Source organism: Vanellus vanellus (genome assembly GCF_965231255.1).
Source record: "Vanellus vanellus genome assembly, chromosome: 5".
Classification (NCBI taxonomy): domain Eukaryota; kingdom Metazoa; phylum Chordata; class Aves; order Charadriiformes; family Charadriidae; genus Vanellus; species Vanellus vanellus.
This window is the reverse complement of record NC_138910.1, coordinates 82,304,292-82,328,316: the sequence shown is the minus strand read 5'-3', so window position 1 is coordinate 82,328,316 and position 24,025 is coordinate 82,304,292. Positions and strand designations below refer to the sequence as shown.

At 41.1% G+C, this 24,025-nt stretch overlaps 1 protein-coding gene across 1 annotated transcript in view; it reads right to left on the bottom strand.

Moving 5' to 3' along the window:
* The window catches only part of LOC309672917 (serine/threonine-protein kinase TNNI3K), a gene marked incomplete at both ends in the record, with an annotated part of 92,388 nt that extends 75,786 nt beyond the window's left edge, over nucleotides 1-16,602 (bottom strand). The window contains 5 exons of the mRNA XM_082484539.1: nucleotides 4,158-4,268; nucleotides 7,752-7,849; nucleotides 9,386-9,471; nucleotides 15,833-15,941; nucleotides 16,563-16,602. Of these exons, the coding sequence (XP_082340665.1) occupies nucleotides 4,158-4,268; nucleotides 7,752-7,849; nucleotides 9,386-9,471; nucleotides 15,833-15,941; nucleotides 16,563-16,602 (444 nt within the window). The remainder of the gene's footprint in view (nucleotides 1-4,157; nucleotides 4,269-7,751; nucleotides 7,850-9,385; nucleotides 9,472-15,832; nucleotides 15,942-16,562) is intronic.
* Nucleotides 16,603-24,025: the final 7,423 nt, after the last annotated feature.

Below are 24,025 nucleotides of genomic sequence, written 5' to 3'. Positions count from 1 at the left end.
ACGCATGCATTATTTATTTAGCAATGACCTCCCTGGGCTGGAAACATATAATGTTTTCAAAATAGCAGACTTAATGAGAGGTTTATTAAACTTATTTGGTGATGCTTCTAATATGTTTATCAGCTTATTTTATGATTTTTCATTAATTTTTCATTCTTCCCATTGAGAACGGCAATTTCCATTAATAGATAAAATAAGCAAACAGCATAGTTTTGGTGAAGTAAAATACTGCACTGTCATACAGCAGATGAAATATTTATACACCACACTGACTCAAATGAGTTGGAACGTCCCATTGATGCTGATGCTCTCCAGTATCCTGATTTCAGAGTACTACTGATCACTCTAGTGGTTTCAGGTGTGGTGGCGAGTGAAAGCCATAGACTGACTCTTCAGGGAAATGGGGAACAAAGCAATTTTTTCCCCAGTTCTCTCTGTCTTTCTTTTAAATATGGTCAGGCCTCTTCTGCAGCAAAAGACCATTGCATAGATTGGTGTGTATACCTCTCCTATTTATTTATTTAATGGTATAAATAATTATTTATCTTATTGGAATTAGGAAGATGACCAAAAATATATTTTCTCTTTCTTAAATTTATTCTATTTTTTAGGCGGTTTGAAAAAATTATTCCATGTTGCCATGAACATTAATGAAATTGTGGACAAAATAAGCTATTTAATCTAGCAGAGGAGCTTCTCAGCTGACTGAAAATTTCAAAGCTATACAAAGAAGGAAAGAAAAAGCTTGCACTTCGACTATAAATCTTCAGTCTCCGGGCCAGCAGATGAACCGAATGAGTTATATACAGTCCCACTCCATCTATGGAGAATACTTCTGATAAAGATCTGATCATTCCCAAGAAATAAGGTGCTTTTCAAAACCACTCACAATAAATTATTTCTTATCACATTAATGGTCTTATCCTTGTTGGATTCTGAGCACCCTTATTTTTCAATAACCTCAGGAGGAGCTAAAGACATGAGACGAATAGCAGGCCTTCCTCTGACATTTGCAAGACAAGGCCCAGACATTTAAAAAATTACTTGGAACCCCAATGGGGAGAACAGTGGTTTGTATTTTCCACAGAGGAAACAGTAAATACGTACTTCGTAAAAGTGGAAAAGATCATTAAAGAGTTAAGACTCGGGTTAATATCTCCATTAGAATTATTCCACAGAACAATTAGATATTGCGGTTCCTTATCTGATTTTTAGTTATAGGTTTATAGGTTATACAAGGGAGGATTTCCATTAAGCTCATAAAAAGAGCTGTGTGTGTACTTGCAGGGAGTGTCACGATGCCGTGTGAGCTCAGGGATGTAATGCTGCAACGCAAACACCCCCATCCCCGCTCACTCTCAGCCTCGCCAGTGGGCACGCACACCGAGGAGCCTCCGGCGTTCTTCCACCTGGAGAGCTGACCTTCAGACAGAAATGGTTAGCTTGCCCCGCTAACGTGCTTCCTCACTCACCGGCTTAAACAGATGCTACGGATTAATGTGTCCCCTGGTCACTGTTGGAGTTGCTGACTGAAACACTGAAGACTAACAGCTTTTTAATTGAGTTCTTTGGTGTGACCACCCGTAAATTGTTTTAACCTTCTTTAGTTCAACCTTCTTTCGTTTAACCTTCTTCACACACACGGAATCTCTAGGTAATGCAAGGTTGTCACCAACTGTATCTTTATGCATCCTGTCTTTATCAAGAAGTGCAAATGTACCTGTTGGATTTAAATAATTTTGGAACCAGTTTGGAGGCTGCAATGTAAAGCTAAATTCTCCAGTATCCTTTGTTGTCCGTGGTGGGCCACAAGTCTGGGAAAGGTCCCAGCAGACAAAGTATACAGACAGCCCCCAACACAAATACATATACACAGACATAGACATATATATATACATATATGTATACATATACACATAGGCTATCTATATAGTCCTTAAGAGGGTGAAACAAGATAATGTGTATTTCCATTAGACATGGGGAGAAGTTTTACATTGACACAACTTCTTTCCTCATGTGACTTACCATGTACTCATTATACTAACTGGCGCTAAAGCTGTTGCTCCAGTACATCTCTGCCTCCTTCACTCTCACAATTAAGCAGGCTTTTGCAGCCAAGCTGTACCAGAACACTTACTAAGGGTATACCGTTCTCGCTGGCACTTGCAAAGGTGCTTGCATGCAAGCTGTTCAGAGCTGGGTTTGCAAAGCGTGGCTTGTTTCTCCCAGTGAGTGCTTTACTCTCGGTATGGTTATTTGTACCAGTGTCCACAGACTCCAAAGAACTTTGAGCCCTGCAATGCCTACTGTGATGTTAGGTACTGCCTCTGCCTATGTATACATGCAGTTAACACACAAGGTGAAATACTCAAAGGTATTACATGCAAAAATTTGCAAAGAGTGCCTGGCGCATTTTCAAAAGCTTCAAAGTAATCCAGATATGTAATTAACTTCATTGCAAATTTGAATCCTGACTGAAAATTCCAGTAGGGATCTGTCGGCATCTTTGAAAGCCTAAATAAAACAGAAAATCTGGCATCTTGTTACTGGCCCAGAGATCCGAATATTTTCTTCAGAACAAAAAGAAACAGTAAGTCAAAGAAAATCTAAACTGCATAAATGAAGAAGTATCACCTCTCCTCAGCTGACCTTCAGTGGCTAGCCTCATAGTTTCTCAGACCAGGTATTTAAATGTTGGCAGAGTTCTTGACACAGTATAGAAAATTTCTAAAGAGTTATTATTTCCCCAACAAAATTGTCTGTTTGAAAGGAAATGTTTTTCCTCTCTTTCAATATATAATTAGGTAACTATTTCTATATGCATATGTGTAGCAAATAGTTTGTGTGTGTATGTGTATAAGCTGGTTGACTGAAAATGTGGCAGAAGAGATGGCTTTCTTTACATCAATAAGCCCAGTGACTGCTTTAACTTGGGAGTTCATGAGACAAGTCTTGCCATGCACAAACATGGAGGTTCTTTTCTGTTGAAAACTGCACATGTGCTTTGTTCATCATCCAGCCAAACTTTTAAACTTGAAGTGAATTTATAAGTCTAAGACAAATGGCTAAATTCACAGCTTAAAGGCAAGTATTAATATCAGCTGTATTTCCTCCTTTGTACTTAATTATTTTTTCATGCATTTGTTGCTGATTATCTCTCTTTAAAGAATTCTGATGTTTCTGTCTCAGTAAATTAGTCCAGCACTCTGTATAAGTTAAAACTTTTACTCAAGTAGAGGACAAAATCTTTGATTGCTTAATGGACCCAAAGGAGATAAAAAGCAAAGTATCTGAATTCATGAGTACGTTTACAGTCATAAACCCTTCATTACCAAGGTAATTTTGCACACCCAGTACTTTAAGAGAGTAAAAAAAATAAATAAATTACACTGAGTGAGCTGTTGCCAGGGTGACAGAAATGAGATGATGTGTGAAATGACTGAACTGAGGTGGTAAATGATAAGAAAACAGATTCATGACTGACAGGGAAGGGTCTGATTTATAGGCATCTAGGGAATCTCATCCCTCTCTTCCTTCCTCTGCTCCCCAGAGTGATAAGTCTCCAACCCATAGGAGAGTTATCAATATGGATCCTTGAGATGCATGCTAGACTTACCCTGACAACAGTTTTCTCTGCACTAATCTTAAGTATAAAATGGCTCTAAACTGAGAACCTCTGTCCCTTTCTGAAGTAAAAATCACAGAGCTGTGAAGCAGAGCCCGTGACACCTAGAAAAGTGGAAAAATCTCTTTTACTGTGCTTCCTTCACACTCAGAAGGACAGTATTTGGAAGCCTTGCTCCATATCCAGGTTCAGAAATTCTGACATATATCAGTCAGTGTGTTTCATCATGTAGCTACCGGTCAACATTTCTGCTATTTAGAAAACAATGCCATTTACTGCCAAGACTTTAAAGACATTTATATAAAGGTAAGATGTGTACAAACAGATCTATGTCCTTTGTGCATGTTGTTCAATGTAGGAATGCACAGATGTGGTTTTCCCAAAACATACAAAACAGTAAATGAAACTTAGCTGTACTGAACAAATTCTGAGTTCTGTTTTGAAAGGCATCAATCTGAAATCTAAAATCAAATTATCTGCTAATATTAGCACTCACTTATATGATTTCTTGCACAGAAAAAGAGAACCATACCTTATGATGACCAGCGATTGTGGCAATGTGAAGGGCTGTCAAAGCTCCGTACCCAACTTGCTGAATGTCAGCTCCACCATGCAGCAGCGCTGTTACCAGTTCTGCATTGTCCTAAAAGGCACACATTTAAAGCATGTTATTTCTGGGACACGGCTCTAACAATTGCAGGGAGGGAGCCAAAGAGAGCTGTACATGCCTAGGTCTCCCCAGCTATTGCACTGCTGCATTTCAAGAAAAGGGGCTGACCATGGCCGCAGGAGCACGAGTGCAAGGAAAGGAGTGGAGAGAAGATTTGTCCCGGGCACCAGAACTCTCTCTTTTGCTATACTAATGCCTGCAACTTTAAAACCAGTCCCTATTCTGATTTTACGATGTCTTTAAAGATCTCTCAGTCTCCAAGCCATTATTAAGTGCTCACACAAACTGTTTAAATGTCAAAACATTTCAGTACCTAACATAGAAGAAAGGCATCTGAGGAGGTCCCAGGATAAATATATAGTATATATGCCGAATTCTGAACTGTGAGCTTAGTTTTCATATAATTTCACTTCTTTCCTGTTAAACACACAATTTTTGCTACAACTTCTTCCAGGTGTAACAACAGCAATGGGCAATGTCAAATGATTTTAATAAAAATAAGGTAGAGAAACACATTAAGAGTCATAATGCCCAGGCAAGATGATGATTAATAAATTCTCCTTTACAAACAGTGAAATTAAACACAGAGTGAAATGCTTTGTTTGGGGACATGGGCAGAACTCGCAGAGAAAACAGGCCATCTTTCTCACCCTCACTTGTTCTCACTGCACCAGCTAGAGCTACCATAATTTTCACTTGTGGGGGATCTGCCTTCCATCATCCAGCCCAGAGATGAGCCTTGTCCAATTAATTTTCATTGTTTCCTAAGAAGAAATGCACATAACACAGGGGCAAGAGATGCTAAAAGCCCCAAATGTCCTTATTGTTCTCTACCTCTTCAAAGCAGACACTAAAAGAAGGGTGAGAATGAACCAATGCCAGAGAAGCAGCAGTTAAAATACATCTGTGAAAGCACATTTGTTCATATTGAAATGGTTTTCTTATTTTCAGGAAATATTAGGAATTTCTTTTTGATAATAATGGATAAAATAAAAGTTAATATCACTTTTCCTACCAAATAGTTTTAGATCTTGAGGCGTGGTACTTCCTTGCATAATGGATTGGGTATTATGCAGCCTGCGAAGACAGGCTGAGTTTGAATCATCTTGAAATGTTCTGTTGTAATTAGAGACTCAGTCCAGTTCACTATTATGAAATGCCACAAAATATGCAGATTATAGATAAGAAGAAATCAAGGCGTTTTGCAAGAAGTTTCTCTGTCTCAATCTACATTGCTTTATTGTTTCTGAGATATCTCTAGGCTCCTTTATATTTTACTTAGAAAAGAACTATAATACAACAAAAGCTGTCATTGGGTAACTCTCAGTAAATCTTAAAGTCTTAAAATGTCACTTATGGGAGAAATGTTATATTGCATTTTATTTTACATCCCAAAATTCACACTAGTTTGCTTAGCTTCATGCAACCTGGAAAAGATATTGGATATTGTATCACATGACTTGAGTGATTAAATAAGTTGCTGATATAGCTTTTTGCCTAAGTGGATGTGAGAGATTTATCAACTTTACAGTGCAGGGAAAACAGACAAAACAAGATTTGACAGCAAAATGAAAACTATTCCCAAGTAATGAAAACATCCTAAAAATCTGTTATAAAAGTCCTATTAAACAAAGAATTCTTTTTTTTCAACTAAATTAATAATTGGAAACCATTCACCAGGATTAACATTAAAGAAAGGCAGAGAAATTCTTCTAGGCAATTGGCTAATTATGCAACATTGCACATGGGGGAAAGTTTCTTTTATGGTTGCTGTAAACCATCACTTCATTCTGTGATGTATAAGATTTGATTGTTGTCATCATATTACAGCTTGCGTATCTAAATGGTACCAGTAGTTGTAAAACTAAACTAACACAGAAATTACAAGATGTAATGCAAGATATAGCAAGTGCTCACGGTATATTAACTAGGAGAGGAAAGTAGCTTATGGTGCAGATACACAGAGTTTAGCCATGGAGCTGCAGAGCATAAGGCATCCGCAGCATCCACAGCATATCATAACTTTTAGGTATCTGGCTGCACGATTCAGTCTTCAGCCCAGTTAATGACCAGCTCTCTACACACACCTGGGGCAAATTCAGAGTTCCAGTGATGGGATTCATGAAATCCAGTGTTTGGAGCAGGAAATTGGCTTAGCTTGTCCATAGCAAACACTGGAAATAGGGGGGTGTCTTTCTTCCCATCTTTAGACAAAATTACAAAAGCTGCTGCTTGCATCTCTTTTTTCTTTCCACTCCTATTCACCTTTACAACAGCTAAAACACTGGGGGTTGAGTGTCTTCCTTGCACAAATAATGCTCATGACTGTATGCTGTGTGTCTCAGGCAATGTGGTCATCGCTGAACCCGTGTTAGGCTTTCCCTTCACTCTCCCTGTTCCCATGCCCCCCTGTTCATTTCCACAGGAAAGCTGGTTGCATGCTCGCTCCAGGACAGCTGTAGCCCGCTGACTGGCACTGGGAGTTTGAATTCTCCCCAAAAGAGACTTTAGTCTTCTCTATGGACAAATATTGTAATTACCAGTTTATTAACTAATAGAAGGCAAACCATCTCCTCTTCCACAGGTGCGCTTTTGGAGGAGAATGACCATGACTGTGATGATTCCTGCTGCGTTTAGAATTGGGTATTTGGATTAAAGACCATCTACCACATCTGTGTCCTCCTGCAAGACAGTGAGGAATGCCACTTATGGATCAAGAGTGGCACACAGGTGCCAACTTACTTAACCTTCTATCAGTTTTGAACATACAGCAAATCAGAATGGTATCTGCCATGAGAGCTTTGCAGAAGAAAGAGACTGTTATGACCTTGTGGCACCTATGGGACATATAAGGGCTGAACATTACAGTCTAGAACGTAAACTCCTAAATTTGATCTGGGTTCCTTCTAAAAAGCTAAGTGCTTCTGAGGCTATCTACACATGGATTAAGTTTCTAAGATGCTCCATCTCAAAATAAGAATCATAAAAATTCTTTAGGAAAATACTATCTTTGTCCACTTTATTCCTTGCTACTGCTATTGTTGAGTCTTAAAAGAGAAATACAATAGTGAAGAAAATTAATATTGGAGCTGAATGTGGAACTTGGGGAGAAACAACAAAAAAGAAACAAAAAAGAGGGAAACTGTAACATAAAATCCTTTGAGATTTTTTCTATTAATAGCTATAATAATAAAAAGAACAGTCCTCTATCTTGAGTTTCATTGCATGATTTAATCAATATTTCTAAAGCAATATCATATCCTGATGGATGACATTGAAAAAGCACATGCTGATTTCCTGTGCATGGGCTCTTTATAGGTCATTCTCCTATGCACTGTAAATGTGAAATGTATATTTTCACCAGAAGTAGCAACTAGAGATCTCAACTAGATAGTTCAGACAAATAAACTGCTCAGTTCTGATTTCTTTTCATCAGTTCTATTCAAACCAATTTACCTTATAAGCTGCCAAGTGCAGAGCTGTAAATCCATTTCTTGTTAATCTGGATGGGCGCAGTCCTTTTAGCATAAGAGTTCTAATATGTGATTTGTTACCTTTAGGATGAAAATTGGAAAACAACATAATTCATAGAAAAGAATGTACAGATGAAGTAAGAAACTTCTGTGTGAGTTTGAAAGCAAAGAGAAATAGGTTGCTTATCTGCTGACCTGAGGCAAGTCATAAAATGTATCTCATGAAAGCTCCAAATGGAATTAGGCACCATCTCCTTATCCACTGGACAGTAACAGATCTGGCCATGTACTGACTCACTGTTTGGTCACACTTTAGTAAGGATTTGTTAAGGATAGTTGAACTTCTAAAGAAGCAAACTGCTCTCTTAACATCCAGACCATGCCGCAAAGGACTTTACAAACTAGCAGGTGCTTCCAGAATCTCTGGTTTCTCAGACACTTAACTCTTCTGCCCTTTCAGAACAGAAGCCCTGCTCTCCCTCTGTACACAACATTACTACAGGGACAGTGGTTTTGAGGGATGCTAGTGCATATAAGCATGGGCAAGTAGCTTTACTGCCACCTTTCTGACGCACAGTGATGATCTCAAAAATGTATCTGCCTTCTGAATACTTCTGACGGTAATCAAGGACAATGTCAGATCTAATAGCTTCTCTCCCTCCTTCAAGTGTTCCCACACTGTACCTAATTCATTAACATTGCATGTTTTCTTAAACTTCCTCTCTGCAACCCCACCAATCGCTCTAATGTTACCAGGTACTGATGTCATCTCTGGATTTGATCTTGCGCTCTCTGAAATTAAGTGTAATTTGAGCAGTGCAGGATCAGGTCCTCCTTCATGATAGCATCTAAGATGGAGCAAATGGTTTATGCATGTTATTATTAGGTACTTTGCAGAGCTAAAAGCTTAGGGTAAAATTCTCTTTGCCTCTTTCAACCAATTTCTGCTGAAAATTGTATAACAAGTGCAAAGTGTGTGCATGAACTAATGACTCACTATGTGGATAACAGAGCAGCAACGTGGATCGGAGTGGAAAATTCCACCATTAGTGTGTTTTTATGAGGATCCCAGAAGACATCTTGCACTCTTCTTTTATGTACTCTGATTTGCTATCTGCAAAAATCCTATCAGCTGATTTGAGTTATTCTTCTTTTAATCACCATGAAATAAAAGATAGGTATTTTCATTATACTGGAAAAATAGATGTTGTATGTATGGCAAATGATTGCCAAAACTAGCTCCCTGGCCTGAAGTCTATGCCATGTACAGAAAACAGAAATGTAGAGCAACACTGTATGATGAGTATGGATTGATTGACTAATATGTATAGCAAGTAATTTCGAATTAGTTGAATCCCTGTGGTAAAACATGCTACATTATCAACCACAACTTTCTTGGAGTGAAGAATCAGCTATAATGGGGCTCAATGTAACTTGATTCAACACCCTTGGCATTAGAGTTGAGAGTAATGCTTACAGACGCTTATCCAACTGTCAACATGGACAACACAGAAAGAAATTCACTCAAAATATGATCTTCCTGACAGTTATTAGACAGAACAAATCCGTAGCCATGCAAATAAAATGTTTAAAGAACATCATATTTCAAATACATACCCCCGCATATGCAACATAAATGAAGAAGAGAGAGCCCATTTTCTGTGCGGTAATTTAAATTGACTTTGCAGAAGGCTTCATCAGAGCTGAAAAAAGAGATTTTACAGATGATTACTGTTTTCGTCCTTTAGCACAGTTTCTTTCATTTGGAAAAAAAAAAAAAACCAAAACAAAACAGAAATCTCAATATAATTTTTTTTTTGAGACACAGGGCTTATTTTATACCCACTTACACTCTGTAAATCTAGGAATACTTTACTGATAACAAGTGAGTAGTCCAGATTTATTGTTTTCTGAACAATCCTGCTATTCAGTCACAGTATATACATTCTAAAATCAGCTAAATTAGAGAAAAAAAGAGGAAATACTCTTTAGAAATATAAATACAGAACTCAGAGGGTTGTGATCAGCAGCACAGAGTCTAGTTGGAGGCCTGTAACCAGTGGTGTCCCCCAGGGGTCAATACTCGGTCCAATTTTGTTTAATATATTCATTAATGACCTGGATGAGGGGACAGAGTGTATCCTCAGCAAGTTTGCTGATGATACCAAACTGGGTGGGGTGGCTGACACCCCAGAGGGCCGTGCTGCCATCCAGCTTGACCTGGACAGGCTGGAGAGCTGGGCAGAGAAGAACCTAATGAGCTTCAACAAAAGCAAGTGCAAGGTCCTGCACCTGGGGAGGAAGAATGCTAGGCACCAGTACAGGTTAGGGGCGGACCTGCTGGGAAGCAGCTCGGAGGAGAAGGATCTGGGGGTCGTGGTAGACAGTAAATTATCCATGGCCCAGCAATGTGCCCTTGTCGCCAAAAAGGCCAATGGAATCCTGGGCTGCATAGAGAAGAGTGTGGCCAGTAGGTCGAGGGAGGTCATTCTCCCCCTCTACTCTGCACTGGTGAGGCCACAACTGGAATACTGTGTCCAGTTCTGGGCTCCCCAGTTCAAGAGGGACAGGGAACTGCTGGAGCGAGTCCAGTGAAGGGCAACTAAGATGATTAAGGGCTTGGAGCATCTCCCGTATGAGGAAAGGTGGAGAGCGCTGGGACTCTTTGGCCTGGAGAAGAGAAGGCTGAGGGGAGACCTTATTATGGCGTACAAGTATCTAAAGGGTGGGTTGAAGGAGGATGGAGCCAGGCTCTTTTCAATAGTTCCAAGTGACAGGACGAGGGGCAATGGGCACAAGTTAGAACACAGGAAGTTCCGTTCAAATACACAGAAAAACTTCTTTACGGTTCGGGTGCCAGAGCACTGGCACAGGCTGCCCAGGGAGGGGGGGAGTCCCCTTCTCTGGAGGTTTTCAAGACCCGCCTGGATGCAGTCCTGAGGGATGTGCTCCAGGCAATCCTGCTTTGGCAGGGGAGTTGGACTAGATGATCTCTAGAGATCCCTTCCAACTCTGAAAATTCTGTGATTCTGTGATTCTGTGAAATAATCCATACAAAACCAGTTTCTTTATTGATACAATAATAACTAAGAAATATTTTAAAAATCTATGTATTTGTTCTAAAATGATGAGCAGGACATGCACAGAACTAGAGGCAAAAAAGCCAAGTCAAAAGAATGACCAGAAAAAGCATTTCAGAAAATAAGTTTATCTTCCCCAAATGAGATCATAGAAACACTATACAATCCATGAGTGGAAACATTTAGATGAAAACTCTCCAGAAGCACATACACAGCAGGAAGGTAACCAAAGCACAGACAAAAAATTGGCAATGATGAAAAGAAAAATGTTTCTAAATCATTCTGAGGAATGAAGTAGTCTTTCCAGAAGTCACATTTCTGGATTTGCAGTTCTAACAGCACACTAAGCCCAAAGAAGACCTATGAGGGTCTGCACTCTGAGAGGACAGGACAGGACAGGACAGGAGGGGCTGGAGCGTGGCAGGGGCGAACCGTGCCAGGACGGGACTCTCTCCTCTGCTCACAACACCCGTTGCTGGCCGTGCTGTTAAGGCATCAGAAGGAGCACAGCCCCTTAAGCTCAGCAGGCTGGTGTGCTTTTATAGCTCTGCTTTGGTTTATCGCACTGGAATGTGATATATTAAAACAGAATTTTAAAATAATTTATAGATCCTCATTTTGACTTCCCATTAGCTTGTCACCAAATATTTCTGATTTTGATATAAACAATTAAAATATTACAGTTTGTACTCACAGCCTACTAAGGAAAGGCGTGTTTGCACTTAAAATTCTCAGACAACTAAATGTCACTTACGTATTGTGACACTGACAAAATGAAACTCAATTTAATGTTTCATTTTCTGCCACATTTTTGGTACAGTGTCACATTTTTATACAGCTTAATGATTTCATAGTGCTTTCTAGGCCACACAAGGATGAAATGAATAATTAAAATGAAGTAATTGTTATTAATACATTTCTAATATAATAACTCTTAAAAAGGATCCATACCAAGCTTGACTCATTAAAAGACATTCAGAATATGTATTTGATGCTCTGTTCTTTATGAGAGCAGGGTGACCTCTCATAGCTAGAGCTATACCCACCTCTGCTCATAGGTCCTGTCTAAATACACATTATAGCTTTACTTGAAAAACTCCTGAATGCCTGAAGTGTCACATTTATTTTTTAAACAGCGAAGAGAGCCTCTGAAAAGTGTGAAGGAAAGCGATCACTCTATTTTTACTCTACAGATTGATAAATGATTACCATACTTGAACATTTTAGCTTCTGTCCTTGAGTGTCATGGGTTTCCTTTAGCACAGATTGGCTTGTTACTGCTCTGTCAAACATTCTAAGTTACTGCTCTGTCAACATTTGTTGACAATTAAATACACATAGCAATTAATATTTCTGTGGACAATGCTGATTTTGGTCTGTCAATAGAAGTTTGGGTTTTTTTCCATTCAGTATCAGTATAATAATAATAATCATGGTTTAGCAGAACACTTGGATTCGTATATCTATAAATCCATTCTGAGTGAGTAGCACTATTAAACAGTTACAAAGGCAGAGAAAGCCGGAGGCCTGTCTTTGCTTCTATTCTCTTAGTTAAGCCTATCCTAAAAGAAATCCTGCTCGTTCAATGTGCGCTATCATTCTAAACCAGGAATAAGTCCTGTGCTTTCATATTGGTTTTTATGAAGTGTGACAAAATTAATTTGGGAACAGAATTTTTTTCTGGCTTTCATTTTGAAATAAATAATTTTAACTTCCAGAATTTGAAACTGTCGTTTCCAGTTTAGTGGAGTGGTCTGAGAGCTATTACACTGCAAAGTGAGCCATTGTAAGGCTCGGAGCGTGTTCTTTAGAGGGCAGGCTCCCGGACAGACCTGCTCCGTGCCGCGGCACCCAGCGCCCTGACCCCTGCAACCGCTCGGGCAGCAGCGGTCGGAGGAGCACCCATGCAGCAGTGCAGGGGGCGCGCGCCTCCAGGGGTGTCCCTCTGCGGAAGAAAATGGTGCTCTGAACTACAGACATACAAAGTATTGTGCTGGTAAGTAAATAATTTAGTGATTCTAACTCCAATGAAAGGACATTGTAATTAAATATTAAATACATACAAATTAAATATTAAATACATAAAATTTAAATATATTCCTTGTGAGAAATTTTGGCAATTTTTTTCTCATGAAAATTAGCTTTTTGGAAAATACTTGCTCTGTCAGAAAGACCATTCCGATGGAAACTCCTGACCACCTCCTGTCAATACTGAGTGGTTTATGTTCAGGAACAGCGCATGATTTGAAAAAGATATGGGCCTGATAAAAATAGAGCATAGTATTTTTTTATAAATGAAAAAATTGAACTTATTTTGCCAAAACTGTGTGCCTCAATAGGTTAATTCTTACATTAGTCAAGATTTTCATATGTGTTCCTCAGAAGATGGGCATCACACGCTAAGGAAGCCCATTCTTTTATGTCCTAAACATAAACTGCTTCTGTGTGGAACATTTTTTTCACACATTATAGTCACATTTACTTTTGTTTGGTGACAGCCCCTCATCTGGCACTTCCACTTTACTATTGTGGAAAAAGTTTTGCTCAGTAAAAATAAAATCTCATTCTTCAAACATGTTTTATCTTTGTGCAATTCTTCTCTGACATGCTGTGATTAATGATAGTGATATAAGGCTCAGCTATTCTTCAGATTTTCCTTCAGGGGCAATTGAGGGAAAAATAAATTTCAGGAATTCTGGGAAACCAGCCCTTTTAGTTAACTTGTCTTTGCTGTAACACGTCGGCTGTGCCTGGGTGTACACACCACACATACTGATGCACGGCCGTGACTGCATGAGGGATGGGCTGCTTTGTTCGAAGGATGAACTCTGCAAGTCTCAAAATCACAGAACATTATTCTGCTGTAAAGTCATGTCTCCTGCTCCAATTTTTGTCTTTAGAATGACATTAAATATTCATATGCCTAGCACTTAATGTATGGTTAAGAATCCGGGTTTTACCATTTTAGCTATATACTAAAATTTTCCTCTTCTCCCATTTTGAAAAATAATAATATAAAGTTTCAGTTTGTTTTATTAATTATATTCAATTTTAGTATGATCTGACTTCTTATAAACTGGCAAAATTTTAATGTTTTTGTGGGGAAATATTGCAAGGAAAGTTTTATATATTAAAAGCTGTGATTAAAGGGCCTATACTGCAAATGAAAACTAGCTCAAATGACTACTCTCAGGGCCCAGTTTTATCTAGCTGTCCTCGCAATTCCTTTCTGAAGACATAATTGCATGTTTTAGGGAAATGAAATTCTGACTTTTTATTTTGAGGGTGGTCTTTTTAGGAAACCATTGCACTAAGAGCTCTGAGATACTGGAATAGTATAGGGACAACTTTTATCCCAGAAGTGACAGGTTTACTTTTCACCATTGCAACTCTTGGTTTTGGTTTGTTTTTTTTTTTTTTTTTTCCTATGGCACTGGACAATTTACCCCTTGAACTGTGCATGGCTTTCCTAGGAGTAAAACCGGGATGCTGACAGTTCTTTCCTCTGCTAGGCTTCGTCACTTTTGTCCTATTTATGTTCCAAATCTTTCAGAGCAGGGACTTGAACAGCCACTTATTTCATTTCCGTCAGACAAATTACCTTCTTTGACTTAGCTTCCGACAAGCATCTGGTTTTTCAGTTCTAAATTTTTTAAATAAATGGATTTGTTTTAACAATGGGTAAACTGTTAATTCCTTTGCTACTTCAGAGAAATCTTCTGAAAATAACCACTGCTGCTGTCCAAAAGTTTTTCATATAGTCGAGACAGACTGATTTTGAACACAGGCCGTATCTGGATTTTACACACTCACAAAACCTGACTGATTTCATTACCCATGGGTAAGGCAGCTTTGGGAAATGAAATCACTGGCTGGTTCCTCAAGCCTGACTGCAAAAAAAAAGCGCCTTTCCAGTGGAATGTAACCAGTATCATCAATTCCCACTCCATCCATGGAAAAGAGCAGTGCTCTTTATCTAAGAAGTTGAATTTAGGTGACATCTTAATGAGACTGACATGGAGCAGTAAGATAGATTGATAAACTGAACTGCCAAAGGTCTGCTAATCTTGAAGTTAAATTTTTCTTTATTCTTATGCCTAATGCAGGAATTAAGCACTTTTACCATATACTCAGTTGTCTTGCTTACCTAAAATAAAGAGTACTCTGGCTCCAATTTGTTAAGATACTTAGTTTTACTACTAAACAGGCTTAAAATGAGGCAAGTACTGAAGTACTTTACTGGATCACAGCCCAAGTGGTCAGCTTATTGCAGTGAAAGCCCAATGTCGTCTTCCACTTCACAGGCTCAGTGACAATTATGTTAGCTGAAAGTGAGCATGATAAATAATTTATGTGACCAGTTTGGCTTTATTGAGGTTGTGATCTATTCCTGATTAGAATCCCCTATTTTTTCAAGTGACTTTGATGTCTGAAATTATTTACCTGGTCATTTTCTTAACTTATTCACAGTCAATGAGGCGGGTGTTTTCTGTATTTGGGCTTTTCAATTAATGAACATGTCAGTATGTTACTTGGTTGGGTGAACTTGGTTGATAGCATATGCTGTCCTGAGACAGTGATTACAATCATGAATTTGAAATCCACTTTCAGAAGATAATCTTCTTTTGGGTCTATTTAAAATTTGTTACTTCAGCAATGTTTCTGTCTGAAGAAAGACATTAGTGAAACTGAAAAGTACCCAACAAAATTAGACATCCTGTTAAAGCTAATTAATTTACAAAAATATACAGATGTTTGTTGTAAAATATTGGCATTAATAATTAACAGCCACTAATTTTGGTACTATGCTGTGGGACTCTGGCCAAGAACTGTAATGACACATTCCCAAAAATAGATGTTAAAGAACATGCGTTCCATACATGAGACACTCCTTCCATAAGAAAACACCCGAAACTGAAAATACTATTTAATAGCAAATACTCATTTGAAAGAAATTAATAAACAAGTTTCCAGAATATTTTACCTAAAAACATGCTTCAGTTCTGTCATCTCCTTCTCTTTGATTTGCAGATCATCTTCTAATCGTTCTATGATTATGGCATATGATTCACTCACTTTCTTCTTCCATTCATCTAACAACAAAAAACCCCGAACCATAAAACACTTCAAAACATATCAAATCGGGAACTCAAATCATAATGTCCCAGTAACCAAAGCACTTGATTTTTAAATATACAATTGTACACTGTTTCATATATATTTCTATTAAAGTATTAAGACTATTAAACTGTTCTTGCTGCAATAATTATAGGCACATATATACTGATTTCATAGACAACTAATACATATGAATCCTTATCATAAATATTTTGAACAATACCTTGAACAAGAGACAACTTAACCATTAGGTTGCATTTGTTAGCTCTTACTTCCTAAATCTTAGCATAGACACACAGCACAAAAAAGTAGGAAGTTTAAAGGTTTTTCTAATGAAGTATGAGTGAAATCAACACAATAATTTCAGTTAATATGATCTTACATGATTGCATAAAGAAATTTAGTTCACTAGCTTTTTCTTTTACAGACTGTACATGCGATTTGGTTTAAGCTATTCTTCTTGTAAACCAAGAACAATACAATACCTTACCCTTGAACTCAAGAGTAAATTAGCAATGAGTTATTTCCTGAAATATCATTTGCATCTTATAGATGGATGTGTGGTACATTGCATTTAAAAAAGCAACATTAATTACCAGTGCAAGTTTGGGTTGGTCTAGATTTGTAATTTCCCATTTGTCCAATATATCTTCTTTGTTTCAGCAAAGTTCTTGCAGTAATATGATTCCTTGTTCAAGAGCAGTGACAGTCCTACTGAAAAATACTTTTGATAGTCTCTGGCTAAAAATAAACCCTGTGCCAAATGGAATGTCATGCAACAATGACACGGAGCAAAACTGCCTGTGCTGTCAACTGTAAAAAAATAATAAAGGTACCTAATCAGCTTGTTTAAAAACCTACTGTCTATTTCAACAGAAACATTTGCTTTCATCTGTTGAATACCTAAAACTGGTGGGAAGTGGGTAATTTGGCAGCTTGCTACCGATTTTGTAGAGAAAAAGGATTTTAAGAAGCTGAATCCCAAGCATGCTTTCAGGTTCCCCAAGAAGTGGTGGGGGTCCTCAGTCTGGAGAGGCCAGAGATGATCTCAGCTCCTAACGTGAAGATGAATCCCAAGACAGGGGATGGCTTTGGAGCTTCTGGGGACTTCATCTGGGGACTTTACTTAGGAAGTGCAAATTGTGTCACATCAGAGAGTACTGACTTTTTGCAGTTTGGCAATATTTGTACATATTTTTATGCCAGGGAAGTCCCGGTGAATTAGGCTAGGAAATGAGCTGGCTGTCAGGAGTTCATTACATTCACTTTGTGTGCAGAACCTCCGCAGAGATTCGCCCTCCTGGCCTCAGCAGGCAGCAGCAGCTCAGCTGGCTGAGCCGGCCGTCGGACTGCTCGCGACCCGCTTGTGAAGGATGGGACCTGGGCTGGGCACCGCTTACAAAGATGGGAGGAGATGCCTGAGGTCGTTTTGCTCCTGCTCCGGGCAAGGTTTCTCTAGAGATGAATGAAGACACAATCAAGCTGCTTTGTTCATATTTCAAGCAGACCATGCACAAGACAGCTGAGGACCAGGATCTGCACAGATATGTAACTAAATCCTGTGCTCAGTGTAATTTGTCCTGTTAGTATTTTATCTTGGATCCACTGTCACCGTAACGTAATAAAACCCCCATGATCTGGCTCACTGGAAGGGTGAACGGAGCAAACTGGGCTCTGTGTGTGTACGCATACATGCAAACAAATTACGACAAAATTTATCTAGACTGTGTGCAGAGGTACATTCCTGTGCGAGTCTGTGCTACACAACTGTGAAAGGTTGGTTAGTAGCAAAATAACACTGCTTTTCCCTCACACAAACTGCATCTCCATTAATCTGGTTAGCACGGATCTATCTGCTTATCTCTTGTCTACCCTTTTCATATCCATTTCCCTGCGTTTTCTATCAAATGGAACTACTTTACACATATTGTCCCAGCCAATTACGGGATTCATGCTGGTTTCTCTATGTGTGTCTTCTCCTCCTTTTAGTGTTTTGTGTTTTTTTTTTAAATTTTTATTTATTTATCTGGTATACATATATGTGTACAAATACGTATACATAAATATTTATATGTTTTTATATATACTTTAATATATTTAAAGTGTGTTGATTGACCTTGGCAGCTGTTCTGTGTGTAAGTTCTTAGTTTTCTCAGTTAAGGATTCAGGCAGGAAGGTATATTAATACAACACACATATATAAAATCTTCAACATGCTGCATCCCATTGTAAACAAACTTGCACTCCTGTGATAGTTCCTGACACGGCATGAGCTCATCCGTTTATTTGAACTGATTTACACATAAAACCAAGGATGTATTTCAGAAGACTTTGAACTGCTTTGACAATATGCCCTGTGATATTCAACCAAATATTTGCAAAAAGGCACCAGCCTCGTAACTGATCCTCTACATCTAGTTGCCAAGCAACTGGAAGAGCTGGAAATGCAGCTCCGAGACGGGTATCTCCTCTCCCACTGCTTTTATTAGCTGAGGGCTGTTTGTTTTCCTTCAAATGTCTGAAATGCAGCCGTAGCTGTGCAGTCAAAGACAAGTGTTTTAGCTGTCTCTCCCCCTCTGCTAGAGAGTTCTGGGGTAAGAAGGCCTGCCAGGACACGCTCGCTGCAGCACACACCTCCCTGGGCAGCCCGGGCCCCGTCAGGAACTCAGCAATGGGCGTACTTTGTCTTTACATTGCAGTGGAGCTGCCTGAACCTCTTTTCACCCATTCACGCAGAAGAGCATTAATCATACTAGGATTTTTACCTCTGATTGTCAAATAAGAAAGACCAGCATTTCTCTTCATAGCCCGTGCTTTTAGGAGCTGCTCTGAAATAAGGGCCTGCAGCTGGACCTGCTGGGGTCCCGGCTCTGACACAGGGTGTCTCAGCACCATCGTAGCAGAGCAGCGCTTGGGCAGGTATTTGCACTCCCACAGCATTTACGCAGCCTCTGCTGCAGATGTTGCTAACTCAGTTCTACCATAGAATCACAGAATTGTCTAGGTTGGAAGGGATCTTTAAGATCATTGAGTCCAGCCGTTAACCTCACACTGACAAGCCACTGCTAAACCATGTCCCTTAGCACCACAGCTGCCTGTCTTTTAAATACCTCCAGGGACGGCGACTCCACCGCTGCCCTGGGTAACGCGTTCCAATGCTTGATGACTGTCGTGGTTTAGGCCAAATCCACCACTGGGGACCCGAGGGACCCCAGACGGGACCGACAGATGCTCCCCTCTACCCCTCTACAAAGAGAGAGGCAGAGGAGGAAAAAGAGACTTACGAGTTTAGAAGAAACTAAACTACTTTAATGAAATATTAATAATAAAATAAAAAGAAATAATGAAAAATATATACAAAACTGTATCAAGCTCCCGAGATGACAATCACGTCACCGGCTGGCACTGGGGCAGTCCCAGGCTGGACTCAGTGACGGACGGGAACTGGATTCCGGATCTGGAGTCAGGATTGGGATCACAGACAGACAGAGTCCTCCTCAGACGTCGGCCATTGAAGGAAGAGCCCGTGACCCTTTGATCCCTCAGCTTTTATACTGAGCATGAGGCAGATGGGATGGAATACCCTGTTGGTCAGTTTGGGGTCACCTGTCCTGTCCGCTCCTTCCTCCAGGTGGGACCCCACTATGCTTTTCCGCTTCCGACCCTCCAACGGGGCAAATAACAAAGTTGGTTGGCCTTGGCTGTTATGACAATAAGTGTAAGCAGGAGCCTCTCTGCATACCATGCCTGGGCATCGGCTATAAACAATTGGTCTTATCACTCAGAGAGAGTGAACATTGTCTGCACAATATGCAGTTAATTTCAGTTGTTAGAAGAGGCCCAGCTAAGAAGCGAAGTTAGTGAACAAAATTGGTTCTGTTTTACCTCAAACCAGGACAATGACCCTTTCAGTAAAAAAATTCTTCTTAATATCCAATCTAAACTTCCCCTGGTGCAACTTGAAGCGATTTCTTCTTGTTCTATCCCCTGTCACTTGACAGAACAGGTCGACCCCCACCTCTCTGCAATCTCCTTTCAGGGAGCTGTAGAGAGCGAGAAGGTCTCTCCTCGGCCTCCTCTTCTCCAGGCTGAACCCCCCCAGGGCCCTCAGCCGCTCCTCACCAGACGTGTCCTCCAGACCCCTCACAGCTCCGCTGCCCTTCTCTGGACACGCTCCAGCGCCTCAATGTCCTTCTTGTGGTGAGGGGCCCAAAACTGAACACAGCACTCGAGGTGGGGCCTCACCAGGGCCGAGGACAGGGGGACGGTCACTGCCCCAGTCCTGCTGGCCACACTGTTCCTGACACAGGCCAGGGTATCAGTTCTCAGGCATCTGAGCCAGCCTTCCCCTGTCCACCACGCACGTGTACGCAGCACCGCATTATGCCCTCTGCTCGGCAGCAGAGCAGCAAGGAAGCTGCTCCAGCACCCATCACCTGGCCCGGCCGGGCCTTCAGGAGCGCTGTGCCTCCCCCTCGCACCATCCTGCTTCCATCCGCCTCCCCGCACCGCCGGGTGGCCCTCAGCGCTGCCTCACGCCAGGGACAGAGGGTGTCGGGAGCGCTGTGTGGTGCCATTGCCCGCCCTCAGCAAACCTCCTCTGCAGCCACCGCTGTGGGGACCCACTGGTGCGCAGCCACCTCCTGGGACAGCATGTCTTGTGGGGACCGTTGGCACGGCATCTCCACAGGCAGGAGATACATGTTTTATTTCTCACTTTGCCACTATTGTGTCACATGATCTGGGTAAAAGCAGTGCATTTTTCACCAGAATGATAAAAACAGTAATCATATTTTCCTTTTTTGTGGAAGTCTTGAGATTTATGAAAGAAACAATCAAGGCATGTTGCATGTAACCCTCTCCCCTCCGAGCCCCTGAACTTACCAGGATGGATGGTGTGGCTTGATTTCCTCATGTTTCTCTATCCTCACCAGGCTTAACCCCATGGAGCCGCTGATAGCGATGCTGCCACTCAGCCTGGGCCAGCTGGGGGAGAGCCGGGTACTGCGGAGGGCGTGATGGTACCCCCACCATGCTGGGGGACTCGCCATGGCGGTGACTTAGCTGCTCCATGCACGTTAGGACTTCAGAAGGGCTTGGCTTCAGCCTGCCGTCACTGAGGTGTTGGGATGCGCAGTACAATCCAAACTGAAAGTCTGTCAGTTTAGGTAAAAACCGCAGGATAGCCTGAAACAGGCCTGTGATAGCCCCTCGGCCCCGGGAGCCCCCCTCTTCTGTCTGGGTTTGGTGCTGCAGCTCCCGCTCCCTTCAGGGAACCCCCGGGGCTGTTGTCAGCACCCAGAGGGTGCCATGCAGCACCATGCTGTCCTGCTCCCTTGGCTGATGTGGAACTGCCTGCAGGCAGGAGAGCAGGGAAAAAGCGTTCTGCAAAGCTGAAAGAGAAGTGAGGCAAGGTGAGGCAAAGCAAGGAGCATGAAGGTGAGATGAAGAGCGGCGAGGTGAGGCGTGCTGAGGCGAGGCACAGGAGCACTGAGGTGAGGTGCCATAAACTGAGGAGAGGCGCCATGAGCGGAGGCGAGGCCCAGAGCAGCGAGGTGAGATACATGGTGGGAAGCTGTGAGGCGAGGCACAGAGCAGCGAGGCGAGGAGTGGTGAGATGAGGTGAGGAGAGGCCTGGTGAGACACAGTGAGGTGAGAAGAGGTGCACTGAGATAGTGTGAGGCAAGGTGCAGCACAATGAGGCATGGAGGAGAGGTGCGGCACCGTGAGGTGAGGCACGGTGACAGGAGGAGAGGTGCAGCACCATGAGGTGAGGCACGGTGACAGGAGGAGAGGTGCAGCACCATGAGGTGAGGCACGGTGACAGGAGGAGAGGTGCAGCACCATGAGGTGAGGCACGGTGACAGGAGGAGAGGTGCGGCACCATGAGGTGAGGCACGGTGACAGGAGGAGAGGTGCGGCACCATGAGGTGAGGCACGGTGACAGGAGGAGAGGTGCGGCACCATGAGGTGAGGCACGGTGACAGGAGGAGAGGTGCAGCACCGATACTGTGGCTGTAACTGGAGGTGGAGTTCAGCAGGTCTAAGGGCCGTGGAAAACCGCTTGAAGAAGTGGGACGCTCCAGCAGCACTGAGGGGGAGGGGGAGTGATGACTCACAGCAGGGAGTGAAATGCCAGGAAAAAAAATCCAGAATTGACAAAACAGGTTTTGGCACTCCTTGCAGCCCGAAGAACAGGACTTTTCTTCCATCTAGACCAAGCCAACTCTGACAGAAATAGGACCCGGACAGTCCTGAGTAATGTGCTCTGGGCAATCCTGCTTTGGCAGGGGAGTTGGACTAGATGATCTCTAGAGGTCCCTTCCAACTCTGAAAATTCTGTGATTCTGTGATTCTGTGACAGACTCCATAGCCCAAGAAATGCTCTGTTCATTTCTGCACAGCAAATGCACTTTAGTACAACCGCTTCATAAAGTAAGAGCCTTAAATTTCCATGATGAGAGCGAGACAAAATGATTTGCTTTAAAAGAAGTAAATACCTTGCATATTATTTATATTCTAGTACAATCTACTTTATGAAAAAATATAAAAAATAAGTCACCGGTTTATATACCACATTTTTATTCACTCTTTGCAAACATTTGTATGGGTGAAGATGCATTCATATGGACACTCAGGGAAGACCATTGGCAACTACAGCACAAGAGGATAATTCAGTCAGTCAGCAAAGTCAACATCACTGCTTTGTTCATCATGAAAGCAACTTTCAGGTGAATTCTTGAAGCATTCATATCATAGGCTCTGTGAAGCGGTTGCAAAATAATTGAAACTGGGAGGCGGGGGAAGGCAAAAATTAATAATTGCAGAGCCTGTTTGCAGATCACTTGCAAACAGAAAAGAAAGAACGAACGGCACTGACGACTATGTTAGGCCAGTTCTAATTAACATCTATACAAGTAGCACTAAAATGTCAAGAGCAATGTTTTTCAGTGAGTAAAGTCTTCAGATGTAATGTTTACAGACTACTGAGCTGTACAAATTTTTTTGATTAATTTTTTAGAAGTTTTATTGCAGTTTTATGTTTGGAATGTGCAGCTGTCATGTCCAATCTTACAAGAGAAACACGTGAAAAATTCTTTTCCCTTTTCTGGTTTTAAATGTCCTTTACAGGGAGGCTTTACAGGATTAAGTCTTCTGAAATGATCTTTATTTCAAATTAATTAGAACATGTTCATATCTATCATTTACTTCGAGGGGCTGTAAGTTGCTCCTATACTTTTCAATGTCATTCTGGTAACATTCAGGTAAGTCACAGAAAATGAAAAGGGCGTTAAAAAAAATGCATTTTTACGAAAATAAAGTACAAGAAATGAGTATAAGGAACTCTAGCCCATATAAGGAAATGGGCGTTTACAACAGCTTCTTTGCGGCAGTGGATTAAAAGAAGTCTACAGAAGAATAGTACTGCTATTTTTGTCCTCACAATACTACAGTGGCATTTGCACAGGGATTAATTTTCCACGTGTGCAGAGAGGATAAAATGAAGCTGTTGCATCAGAGATTTAGGAACGGGAAGAGGCTGGAACCACTGAGCTCCAGTACAGACAAGCTCCCTGTCCAAGTCAAGAACATTTCTACACAGATCCAAATGATTGTTGGAGCTTTCTTTCATCAGTTCCCCAAATCCTTCTGGCACAGACATCTTTCAGCTGCTCATTTTTATTTCAGCTGCCTTCCCTTGTGTTCTTTTTTAAGTGCCCAATTTCTCAGATTTCAATTTCCTGCCTAAAAGGTTACTGAAATAATCCTCCTCTCTCAGATTTCATAGTGTAATATATACAGTATGGCTAAATCTCTGTTCATTATAGCATGCTCTCAAAGCATTGAGGGAAATCATTAAGATGATGTTCATTATGAGCCCTGTTATTGCACTACACAGCAAAACTAATTAAATAAAGAAAGCTGACATGAATAAAATCATTAAACACTCATCTTGGCTTTATTTGAGATTGTACCAGCCTGAGTTGCGTTTCAGGACAGACAGAGCCAGGCAACGATCTAGAGGCCCATACAAAAACCGCATCCATCTAGGAAACTC